This window comes from Hibiscus syriacus, unplaced genomic scaffold (genome assembly GCF_006381635.1).
Source record: "Hibiscus syriacus cultivar Baekdansim isolate YM2019G1 unplaced genomic scaffold, ASM638163v2 tig00110258_pilon, whole genome shotgun sequence".
NCBI lineage: Eukaryota > Viridiplantae > Streptophyta > Magnoliopsida > Malvales > Malvaceae > Hibiscus > Hibiscus syriacus.
The window spans coordinates 770,180-783,822 of NW_024062649.1; the positions used below are offsets into that span (position 1 = coordinate 770,180).

General features: G+C 37.8%; 2 protein-coding genes across 2 annotated transcripts in view; one reads left to right on the forward strand and one right to left on the reverse strand.

Moving 5' to 3' along the window:
• LOC120115122 overlaps nt 1-13,643 on the reverse strand; it is a 99,203-nt gene that overhangs the window by 46,400 nt on the left and 39,160 nt on the right. The window lies entirely within an intron of this gene.
• Nucleotides 1-13,643, forward strand: part of LOC120115123 — a 65,628-nt gene that overhangs the window by 7,993 nt on the left and 43,992 nt on the right. Inside the window, exon 2 of the mRNA XM_039135884.1 lies at nt 5,620-5,626. Within this exon, the coding sequence (XP_038991815.1) occupies nt 5,620-5,624 (5 nt within the window). The 3' untranslated portion in view covers nt 5,625-5,626. The remainder of the gene's footprint in view (nt 1-5,619; nt 5,627-13,643) is intronic.

The following is a 13,643-nucleotide window of genomic DNA, read 5'->3' on the forward strand; positions in this document are numbered from 1 at the left end:
TCTTTTTCGCAACGCGAATATGTAAATCGCAACGCGAATTGTAAATCGCAACGCAAATTTACAATTCGCAACACAGAAGTCAAATTCGCAAAGCGCGTTTATTTTCGCAACGCGGATTTTATTTTCGAATTCGAAACATAATATTAATTTCGCAACACAAATGTAAACAGTATAATCGTAACTCATAACCTAAAACCTTAAATCACAACTTAGTCCTATCTCCATCTCTCACTCTCTAAGGCAAAATCCGTCCCCATATCCGGCGAAATCCGTCCCCATATCTGGCGACCCCCCTCTATCTCCATCTCTCAGAGACACCCTCACAACCATTCACGGCCACAAATGGAAAATCAATCACCGAGGGTTAGTTTTTTTAATTATTTTTATTTTGAAATTTTTGTATTATTATTAGATTTTTCTTATTTAAATTGATGATAAATTTACTGGTAATTTCAATATATAGATTAACAATTTCACTTAGATTGCTTAACAAATTCATTCGGTTGCTGTCAATACTTCTAAACTGATTAGTCTTTAACCCTGTGAAGTTAATATTTGTCTTTGTTTTGTCTTTTGGTTGAAGTAATGCAATTCATTCAAGTTTCAATTTGCATAAGAATAGTTTTTGAAACATAAATTCGCAACACGAAAATGAAATTCGCAACACGAAAATCGCAACGCGATTTTAGTTTCGCGTTGCGATTTTCATTTTTGCGTTGCCATTTTCATTTTCGCGTTGCGATTTTAAGTTTCAGAAACTACTCTTCTTCTGCAAATTGAAACTTGAATGAATTGCATTACTTCAACCAAAAAAGCAAAGACAAATACTAACTTCACAGTGTTGCGAATTTAAGTTTCAAGAATAAACTACTACTCTTTATGTTGTCCTTGAACCTGCACTAAACCTATATGTTGTCCTTTTAAATGTTTATATAAGTGCTTACTTCTGGAATGTTATCTGATGCATTTTGTGAACTGTGATAGAATAATGACTTGGGTGAATACCGTGCTAGTTTGAAACATATTTGGCTTTGTTTTCACTGTTTAATATCATGTCTGTTTATAGTGTATAATTTGTAGTTTTTGGTATATCTAACTTGGTATGTTTATTGTTTTTGTATAAATTTTTTTCGGCTTCATTGACCTTAAGGAATAAATTAAGCCTAGCCACTACAATTGTGTCAACACTTACACCTGTACAAAGAAAATTGTTTGAGGATACTTGCTTCGGGCCATGGCTGAAAGTACAACATCCAGGTGGAGATGCTATGTTGACCCATTTGTTTCTTCAAACCATGACTAACGATCTACCCGAGAGGATACAATGTGGTGATGAAGAGATATGGTTTCATTTTCCTCTGGCATATACTTGTTTTGGGCAGGAGGAGTTTTGCTTAATCACTGGTCTACGTTTCGGACACGATGAAGTAGGTCGGTACAGTAGTCATATCGCCCGCCCATCATGGTTATCTCGGGTTTTTCCTGAGCTGGAAAAGGCGAAGCCCAGTTTACACGTCGATGACTTGAAAAGATTACTTCTTAAAGATGGTTTTACTCGGATGGATGACCTTGATGTTGTCCGAGTATGCCTTTTATTACTTTTGAATGCCGACTTTTAGGCAAAGAGGCCAGACAACCTATTTCTGAGGACCTAATATTATTGGTAGAGGACCTAAATGCATGGAACATGTTTCCGTGGGGTTCATATCTATGGAAAGCTACCTGGAAAAAGTTGTCGTCTGCCTTTGAGGACCATCGTAGTTTGCGTGGCGATGGTTCCAAATACACTTTGGTAGGCTTTATTTAGGCCTTTAAGGTAAGAATTTCTATATAATGTTTCCAAAATTATAATTAAATTTAACAATTACTAAAATTAATATTTGTGTATTATATTGCCTGTAGATTTGGATATTTGAGGCTTTTCCCATCATGCAGACATATGCAATCAAAAAATCAAATGATATTCCTAGGGCTATTACCTGGAGGAGGATCTGGCTGTTGGATTGGGAAGATTTACTACCATATACGACGATGAATGTTGTAAGTTAAAGCAAATACTACCATATATAAACAAGTTATTACTAATAGACGTTTGACTTTGTTTGAGCTTTTATATTGTTAGGAGGCAAACTATCCATTATAGAGGCTGAGCTTGCCACTGATTGGTGGCAAGATAGAAAGTGTTTTTTTGATGGGACAGATGATGAGCACCTCCCACTTCGAGAGCCATCACCTGATTGAGCCGATTCTACAGCTCGACACCGAGAACCATCACCTGATCGAGCCGATTATACACCTCGACACCGAGAGTCATCACCTATTCCATCACATCATTGAGCCTCTTCTCCACCATCACCTCATGATAGGCGACCGTCAAAGATGCCATGACATTTATCTCCCCGTTCTCCACCTCCATGGGATGAGTTAGGGGAGTTACGTGATGAGGTCAGTGCTTTGCGTTATGAGGTCGATACTTTACATGACGCCAATGGTGCATGGCGTGATGAGGTACGGTCTTTACGTGGTAAGGTAGATGTTTTACGCGATGACAATGGTGCTTTATGTGGTGAGGTATCTACTTTACGTGATTAGGTAGCCACTCTACGTGATATTGTTTCATCGTTGCAGAATGAGGTTCATACTCTATGCAATGAGGTAAGTTTGTTTAATACTACACTAAAAATGCAAATAACCTTTTTTCGGTATTATTTATTTATTTATTTATTTACTGATTTATGTATTAATTTATTTTTAGCGACTTGATAAGGTATATGCTTTACGTTGGGCTTTTCTTGCACGACGGGGTTCACGCATCAGACATCGTGCACGTGTCATTACGTCTCCTTTCACCCCAATAGTTCTAAGAATCCGTAAGAAAAAGCTCGATTCACCTGTCATCGTTCAAGAGGCCTCTCTTATCATTCAAGAGGCCCCTCCCACCGTTCAAGAGATCCCTCCCACCGTTCAAGAGCCCGATTCACATGGCATACTATGTCGACATATTGATAAACCCCCTCACGTGCCCGGTATGATGGATGAGATTTGGTTTTCGTATGAGTTACCAGCCAGTACCATTCCTCAGTAGGAGAGGAGAACACTACCAGACACAATTATGGATAATACCATTTGGGCTAAGACCGCGGTTGATTTTTATCTACATGAGTGGAGCCAGGGGTGTTACGCTGACATATGCAAAATCGACGATAGTATGCATTTGATTCTTGATCGGTCTTGGTGGGGTGTTTTATTAGGGGTTGAAGAGAATGACTATTTCGAATGGGGGTAGTCTTATATTCTTCTTATATTGCATTTTGATTATTTTTTATAAAAAATTTATTAAATTTACTAATATATGTATTTTTTTATAAAACAACATATTGATGCATGGGTGTCACGTCTTCTGATTATAAAGAAATTAAAGAAAATAAAAAATACGCGATGGACTATTATGCCTTCGTCTTTTCAAGTAGCTTACTTGAAGGATCAGAGAGACGCTTCATATGCGTTGGGTAATGGAAAAGCTATCATTTATCCTGCGTGGTGGGAGGTCGATAAGGTTAGTATTTATTTTTGAATATTTTAAAGGTGTTCATAAATTTTATTTGATGTGTGCACTTGAATTATTATTTATGATTGCAGGTGTTTATCCCTGTTGCGGAACGTCGTCATTGGCTTCTCGTCGAGCTTCAGCTCCCATCCCTGAAGACGATAGTATATGACATCATGTTGAATTACATACCATTGTCTGATTTGAGAGATATTATTTGTAAGGGATGGAGCGCTCATTTGGCTAAATACTTGGATGCGATTGATTATTGGACTAATTCTGGAAACAAGAAGCCAAAAAAGTTCAAAGTTACAATTATTAGAGACGAGACGGCGCCACAACAAATGACGGGAGCTAGATGGGATTGTGGTCCTCTTGTATGCATCTGCTTGGAACATTTGACGACAGGAGGTAAACAGTTTCTACCTCCCACAGATAGAGATAGAGGTGCAGTAGGGTTGTGGTTTCAGTATTTTATGGCTAGATCGATATATTCGAGACGTTGCCTACATGCATCCGCGTGTTGAAAGTGTGCATAAATAACCATTTGTTATTGGTAAGTTAGAGCAAGTGTTGTTAACATATATATTCTTTGTTGGTTTGAAAATGTTTGGTTAAGTACCTAGAATTCAATAATTTGTTGTTTGTTGGTTTTAGATGTGTAGAAAATCTCATGGCCATAACGTTTCTGCAGGTTAATCCTGAAGTGAGTTGCGTGAACAAATTGATGTATTTGGATGTAAGCTCCCTATTGTTAGGAGCATTTGGATATACTGTGAACAAATGTTTTACATATATATAGCAACTCATTTACAATGTTGTTTAATTGATTTGTTGTTTAATTTCCAATCTGCATTATGTTGAAGGCAAAAAAGACCTGTTGAAGGTACACTTTCGTAACGCGAAAATCAAATTCGCAACGCGAAAGTCAAATTCACGATAGTCAAATTCGCAACACGAAAGTCAAATTCGCATTGCGATTGTTGCGATAGTTAAATTCACGCGAATTTGACTTTCGTGTTGCAAATTTGACTTCCGCAACAATCGCAATGTGAATTTGACTTTCACGTTGCGAATTCAAGGAAAACACCTTCAAAAGGATAACATACAACAATCTGATAAGTGATAACAATTGAACATATCATATCAATGTTCAAACTCAAGTTACTAATGCATGTCTAACTGAAAATGTATGCATTCACACATAATACAATGTTTGCATTTAAAAATCCCCTAAGTTAATAAGTCCCAAAAGGTGAAGCCGGTTGTGATTGCGATTTTGATTTCCTTTTTCTTGGCACCTATGAGCTTTGGATTTTGATGAGGATCCATATTTTGGTAGAGGAAAAGATGATTGTGATGACACTGGTGATCCACAGGTCAACCTTGTATGACCATTTCCCTTGCACCGACTACATGTTGATATCTTCTTCTCTTCACCCTTAGACGGTATACGATCGTAATTTTTTGGTCGGAAAGGTAACCTACTGTCTATGACTGGTGGCAAAATTGTTTGTAAGTCATCTGGTATGTCCTACTCAGAAGGATGTGGAATAGGGTAGACAATCTCGGCATAAGTCTGTCGATATACTTCTGTAGTGTAGCAATCAATAGCGTATGCGCTTGAATCATCTTGGTTTAGATGAAGACCACACGGATAACCAGATGTTTGCCATTTCATACAACTACACGTTTCGTTATATTTTTTTAGTCCATGGTGTAACATGACGTTTCAATGTTCCTGTAAATTTAAATAAATAATACTTAGTAAAATATATTAAATATGATAAGTTAGGAATTTAAAGAAATAATACCTGCATGGTTTCTTTTCTTGTAGTACCACTGTTGAATAGAGGCTCGAAAAAACTCCATTAACATAATAATGGGTAATTTTTGGGAATGACGACTTAGAGCGTTGATTGATTCTGCACTATTAGACGTCATGAAACCATATCTTTCTCCAAGTTGATGTACTCTTGACCATATTTCAAACCCGACATCTTCTAGTGTTTGAGCACATTGAGGCAAAACACGTCTTAAACAATTTATATGCTTATTAAAATCCACTTCCCGATAAGCTTTTACAGCCTTCCAGTATGTCCATTTGTGATTTTTATACTAGTAGACCTTCATTTTAGATTTCTATACAAATGAACACCGTAAAGTCCATGAAAAGCATCTGGGAAACACCTTCTAACAGTGTTGTCAATTGAGTTTTCCCTATCGGATATGATTTTCATATTGCTAATAGGACCTATGCAATCCCTAAGATACCCCATAAACCATGTCCATGAATCAGAGGTTTCAGATTTGCCAACCCCGTAAGTTATTGGCAGTATCCCATTGTTAGCATCCATGGCTACTGCTAATAAGTTTACTCCAAGGTGTTAGGATTTTCGGAAGCTCGAAACGACAACCGGAATGATTTGTAAAGAGGGGTTGGAGCGGTTTTGTGTTTAGGGAGTAAGGAGATTGAAAGATAGAGAATTGCACAACGATTTATAGTGGTTCGACTTTATCAACCAAAGTCTACGTCCACTACCTTAGTTCCTCACCAAGGATTTTCCAACAAATTCACTAATTTGTTCTTTCTTTTGAGGATAAAGAGTAACCTTACAAACTCCCTAGTTTTTCCGAGCTAAACTAGAACCTTTCCCTAGCTTTTACACGGGATTAGCTAGAACCTTTCCCCTTTACAAAAGGATAAGAAATGTAAACAAGAAAACCTCTCTAAGGTAGGTGTTTACAAGATTGAGCTCACAAGAACAAAATATTTACAAGAGAAAGATGAAATAAGATTGAAAAACTCTTCTCTTGTGTTTGATTGCTTGGATAGTTGTTCTCTTGTTTCTTCAAGTGTCCTTAGCTTGTATTTATAGCTTGGAATGAGTTTGAAGTCGTATATAGCCGTTGGGGATGTTTTGTAGCCGTTTGGGAATGATTTTTCTACTAAAAAAGGTTGCCCAGAATAGAGGGAATCGGTACCCCTTCATAGGGAATCGATACCCCTTCATAATATTCAAATATTATGACCGTTGGGCTGATGAACAGTGAGGGAATCGGTACCCCCTTGGGGGGAATCAGTTCCCCTTTTACATACTGGAATTTTTGAGCCTCGGGGTACTGTTCAAACAGTGATTTACTGTTCATAAAAACATTTTTTTGCTCAATTTTAAATTAAAAGAACTTTGAATTATTTTTGTAAATTTTGAATAAATTCAATTAAGTCCAAATACATTTTGTAAATTCAATTCAAGTCCAAAAACCATTTTGCCTTAAATTGTTATATCGAAACATAGTTCAACATATCGACCTTTCAAATGTACTCTGTCAACTATAATAATTGGATGCATGCAAGTAATAAACGAATGAATCTACAAAATAATATACACAAGAAATATAATCATATAAATGTGAAATGCATGTAACTAACAAAAATGAGTCAACAAAATTATATTGATTTACTAACCGTAGCACCAATGGCGATAAACAACAACTCAAAGCGTCCATCTCTATTTGTTTTGATATGAGTTACCGACCCAGATTTTTCAACTTTAAATTGTGACAATAAGCCGGCAGTTGGGCAAACGATGCTTCTGGCGACCCCCTCAATAATTCCAAGGCATAACATTTGGCTCTCTAAGCTTGAGAATATAAGATACTAATATTGAACCGAGCATTCATGTCAGTCATAATTTCATGTCCCCGATATACCCTGCTATTCAAAAAAATTAACTCATCCAGAAAACCACCCAACAGCTTTTTGTTTGCATGTCTATGGTGAGGAAAAACTTGGGTTCTTGAACATGTATGTTTATCAATAAAAGTCCTAACTTGAAACATTTCACAATCTTTTATCCTTTTTGCAATCATACGCCACGTACAGTTTTTGTCAATCATACACCTTGTTTCGAAATGATCTTTGCTTGATTTGTTAACTTTTAGTTGATAGCCATCTTCCACATATTTCGTATACAAAGTTATCTTCAAGTCTTCCTTTGTATCAAAATAATCATTTTTCTTGATACGAATAACTTTTGTGTAACAATCAACTGCTATCTTTACCAACTCTTCTTCCGGTATCTGAAGTAATTCTGGCATATTCCAGTTATACTCCCGTTACATTTTCTTCTTTTTCTTTTCTTCGGGGACTTCTTCTTCTTCTTTTTCTTATTCATGGTTATATGAATTACAGAATAGATGTTCAACATGTTCATTCACAGTCGTAACTTCCTCCTCATTATCATCAACAACATCTTCCTCGGCAGTGGCTGTTTCATCATCAAAATTCGGGTATTAACCAATATCAAAATCATTACACGCAGGGTATGTTTATTCTTCTGAAACATCATCAAAATCTGAGTATTAACCAAGATCAAAGTCCGGGTATTGACCAAGATCAAATTTTGAATACTGACTAGTACTCACAATTTTTTCTGTTGGCTCATCATCGTCTAACTGGTCAATACGAAAACTGGAATTTGGTGCTGAAAGTTGATTGGGATTTGGATTAGGGAAAGGTTGTGGGTTTTGAGATTGTGTTTGATATTGTGTTTAGTATTGGAAATGTGGTGAAACAAAATTTTCTTGGTGATGAAATTGTGGTGGAACCATTAAATTTTGAGGTTGATAACAACGTTGTACATTGTGAGCACCATAAACTGGGGTTGAAAAACTTAGTTGATAACTACCCGCTACTGACCCAACTTCACTACTTCTAGGTTCAACAACATACAATGTAACATCATCTTCTTGCGAAACACTAATATAAGCAATGAATCGTTCAACATCTTCATTGTCGGTTAACAAATAAACTTTACCTTTTCTCTGATAAGATAACCTAAATCCACTTAGGGGCTCTAAATTCAATTTATTTGCAACACGTAACATTAGAGTTTCATAAGTTAACTTTTTTAATGATAGTTTTAGTTGAAGATTCATGGGTAAAGGCATATATTGTAAAACACCATGAACATTCTCCCATGACCCTCCAAAACACAAATCTATCCAAACATGATCAACATTAGATGATTTCATTCTACAAATTGTAAATTAATTTACTAAACAAACGAGCTGTAAACTAGATATCATCACTAACTTAGAGAAAACATACCTTTATTAAGTTGATAGTTGATAATTTGGGAGAGAAATCATTCAAAAATTATATAGAAATAAAATTATGTAAAAAAATTAGAGATGGGGAAGGATGTCGTTGGATATAGGAACGAATGTCGCCGGAGAGAGTGATAGATGGAGATGAAATGAGTTGCGATTTAGGGATTTAGGTTATGAGTTGTTGCTGCTGCGTAGTTTATATACCCAAAACATTTGTGTTAGCGAAAATAAATACTGTGTCGAAATTAAAATTCGTGTTGCGAATTCGAAAATCGAGTTGCGAAAACAAAATTCGTGTTGCGATTTAGAAAATCTTGTTGCGAAAAGGAAACTTGTGTTGCGAAAAAGAAATTCACGTTGTGAATTCAGAAATCGAGTTGCGAATTGAAATTACGTGTTGCGAATTTGGAAATCGCGTTGCGAATTTGGAAATTCGCGTTGCAAGAAAGAAATTCGCGTTGCGATTGCAGAAACTGAGTTGCGAATTTGGAAACTGTGTTGTGAAATTGGAGTTCGCGTTGCGAATTTGTTGGTCATTTTCGTAAATCCAAAAAAAGTTGGTTAAAATCATATATTATAAGGCATTTTCGGACACTGAGATTATTTTCCCTTTTCTTTATTGATTTTAAGACTCTTTGTTGGAATATCCAGGAATGCGGCAACCCTCGTTTTTTCGCATGGTCGTTAGACAATATTCAAGAGAATTCAAACCTCATCTTATTGTTCTTGTTAAAAATTTCACTAGTGAAGGAAAAGTCAATGCCTTCATCGCCTCTATTGGTTTTCTGTATTTTCTCCGCATTAAAGCTATCGGATTCTGGGGTGGCATTTGGTTATGTTGGTTTGATGATGTCCAGTGGAAATCCTTTTGAATCACTTCCACTTTATCCACTGTAAAGTCTCTTATGGTTCCACGAGTATCTCTTCAGTCTTCATTAGCCACATTCGTTTATGCAAGTTTGAATGCTTCGAAAAGAAAGCATCTTTGGCCCCATTTGAATGCCATTGTTGCTTCCGTTACTTCACCGTGGCTCCTCATGGGAGATTGGAATGCCATTCTCACCATGTCTGATAGGCCAAATAACTCTAACTCCATGCATCTGAGCAAAGATTCCAGGACTTTATTTTCAATAATGGGCTTCGTGATATTGGGTTTCAAGGGTCGAAATTCACTTGGAACCGCGATCGAAACTTCGCTCACCTTTACCGAGTTCTATGTAATTCTTATTGGGATGCTTCTTACCCTGACACTGCAGTTAAACACCTCTATTGGATGCGTTCAGATCATCGCCCACTTCTCGTGTGTGTGGGTACGGCTGATCCCACCACTCGACTGCGTCAGTTTCGCTATTTTTCAGGGTGGACTAAGCACCCTGACTTCAACTGTATGGTCAAAGAAAACTGGCGCATTTCGTCCACCTTGTCATCTACCATTTCTGACTTCACCTCTTCTGCCAACAAATGGAACACAATCGTTTTTGGTTATATTGGGGTGAAGAAGAGAAGAGTGATGGCCAGACTCAGGGGTATTCACCATGCCCTAAATAAAAAAACTTCACTTTCTTGCTTAATCTCGAAGCCGACCTTCTCATCGAGTTGGAACAACTCCACGATTTGGAGAACACTCTTTGTCAGCAACTATCTCGATTAGATTGGATTTCTCAAGGCGACAGGAACACCGCTTATTTCCATAGGAAAACAATGCAACGAAAAAAAAGGATATTAGCCCTAAAGCTCGTTTTAGGAGCCTAGTGCTGTGATGATGATGAGCTCTCTCTTGAAGCTGTCCCCTTCTTTAACTCCATTTATTCTTGTGATATAACCGTCCAAGGTAAATTTCCTTACAGTGGTTGTTTTCCTTGCATTCCCCACTCGATGTTACAATTGATCGCAAGTATCAGTTCGCATACTGAAATTCATGAGGCCCTCTTATCTATGGCTCCTTTGAAAGTCCCCGGACATGACGGTCTTAATGCAGAGTTCTTTCGGAAGCAATGGCATGTTGTCAGTAACTCGGTTTGTAATATTATCAAAGATGTTTTTAATGGTGGGAATATTGAACCAGACATAAATCACACCAATCTTGTCCTTATTCACAAGACCGATGCTCCTGAAGCTTTCTCAGATTTCAGTCCTATAAGCCTCTGCACTGTCATGTACAAGCTCATTAAAAAGACAATTGTTCGACGGCTCCAAAACATAGTGCCCCTCCTTGTAAAGCCCAACCAAACGATTTTTATTGCAGGCCGTTTAATCACTGAGAACATCATTATCAATCAGGAGGTTCTGCACTCCATGCGTAATCTAAAAGGCAAACAGGGATGGATGGCAATTAAGGTAGACCTTGAAAAAACCTTCAGCAAACTTCGATGGGATTTGATTCAGGATTCCTTTTCTGAAACTGGCCTACCTCCAAACATTATCCGTATCATAATGGATTGTCTCACTACTTTAACTATGCATATCCAGTGGAACAACACCTTATCTACGCCTTTTACCCTAAAAGAGGGGCCCAACAATGTGATCTTTTATCTCTATACCTGTTTGTTCTTGCCATGGAATGCCTGGACCATGTATCTCGCACCAGGCGAACTCTGGCCATTGGAAGGGTTTCAAGCTTGCTCGTCACAATACCCAAATCACACACCTCTATTTTGTCGATGATCTTATGTAGTATTCTAAGGTCGATATCGCCCATGCACGCACCATTGAAAGAACTCTAACATAATTTGGTTATTTTTTCGGTCACAAAGTGAACAAAAAGAATATTCAAATCTATTTTTTGCCTAATACCAACAAGGACACTAGGACTGCTATCAGCTCGGCCTTAGGCTTTCAAGAAGTTGAAATCTTTCACAAATAAATGGACACTCCCATCCTCACTGGTAGAATAAGTTCGAACTTCCAATTCATCACTAATAGGATTAAAACTTTATCTCTGGCGGGTCGTGTTACTTTGGCCAAATCCGTCATCTCTGCTATTCATGTTTACTTTACGCAAGTTAGTGCCTTCCCAAAGGTCTATAAAGACAGTGAGCAACACATAGGGCGCTTTATATGGGGTTCTTCATCTCTCCATCCTAAAACTTTCTTAGTCCGCTGGAATGACATTTGTCGACCAATGGATAAGGTTGGTCTCGAAATCATTCGCCTTCATGAACAGAACAAGGTCTTCATGATGAAACTTGGTTTCGCCCTTCTCACTAGGAATGACGCTTATTGGATTACTTTGCTTTAACAGAAATATAGGTTCGTTGAAACCTGTCCCCAATCGATCTTAAAGCAGCATTGTTCATATCTATGGCAGGGCATCTCAAAAGTTTGGCCTAAACTCCTCCCTCTTCTCGCTTGGTCGATTAGAAATGGAGATTTTATCAAATTCTGGGAGGACACTTGGGTCCTCTCTCTCGGACCCCTTCGAAACCACGCTATTGACCCCAATCAATTTGTCACTGGTCTCAGCTTTGCAAGTTTTCTCTTTGTCGATGGCCAATGGGCCATAACAGCCCTCAATTTGTTCGTTCATGCTGATGCTATCCCTCATATCATTAATTCCTACCTCCAACTAGCCATGATGCCCCGAATCAGATAATTTGGCCCTGGACCAAAGACCTTAGATTTTTTGTGAGCTCGGCATACTCAAAACTTCTAAGATCAATGGGACATAAAAGAAAGCTATTGGAGATTTATTTGGTCTCTCCATTTACCTCGATGGTTTCGGTTTTTTATATGGTTTTCCTTTAAAGAAAAGCTTATGACGAACTGCGAGCGCAACAAACGTATGTTGACTGATAATCCAACTTGTTCGTCTTGTGGTCTTGGACTTGAAACTATTCTCCATGTTCGTAGGGACTGCTCCCGTGCTCGATGTATTTGGAATTGGTTGGTCCCTCACGATATGAGGCATGTCTTCTTCTCTAGTGATCTTAAATCGTGGCTCATAACCAATCTCCATTTGGTTCAACCCCTCACCAATGGAGAACCTACGTGGTCTTCTCTTTTTGCTTTCACCATCTGGCAAGTCTGGAAGCAGCGAAATGATCTGATGTAGGCTGAATCTACACTCTTCAATGAAAGTGAATAGATAACCTTATTTTTGTCACGATCTGAGAATGACAAGTACTGATGTCCTTGAGTTATAAGTATGGCTGCAACAAATATAAGAAAGAGATGTAATTAATAATGGAATAAGAAATGGATAAACAAAAAATAAGTAATGAAATAAGGATAGAAAAGAGATGGCTGCGGAATTTTAATGAAGATGTTGGTGGCCTTGATGGAAGATGGTTGATGTTGAATGGAAGATGGTGGTGATGTTGTATCTCAAACACGCCAAAGGTATCTCAAACACGCCAAAGAAGAAACTATGCTAGAAAGCATAATCCCGATCTTCATAAACTTGCTTGAGGGGTGGTGTTGGTGTCTTCAACCCACTAGATATAAAATCTAGGAATTTAGGAATCAAGGTGAAGGAATGACGCCACAAGTATAAGAAATATACTTGCTTAATCGATAAAGTTCTCAAAGAACTTTGAAGAGAGATTTAACTCACAAAGGTTTGTTTATATTATGAAATGAGATGATTACAAATGATGGCAAGCCTCTCAATTTATAGGAAATGAGAGGGTTTGGCCGAATAGTCACATAAGGTTTCAGTTAGATACATGTCTCTAATGAAAGTACATAATGCTTTAAATGAAAGGAGAAGTCCCTTGGCTTGGTGATGGTTTGGCTACCTCTTCAAAGGGGTCATGATGTTTCGGCAAGGATGAAGATACATCTCCCTTGGCTGAATAGTAACATGCTTGTTCATCGTGGCGCCAAAGTTACCATGCATAAGGCATGTAGATGGTGGCCGAATAGGCATGGTGCTTTGTGTCATGTCTCTTGGTGATTTAGGCCTCCAATGGATGAAATCTCTTCACCAACGTGCTCCTTGATGAAAGGGCATCTTCATGGGCAGCATCATTCATGAAAGATC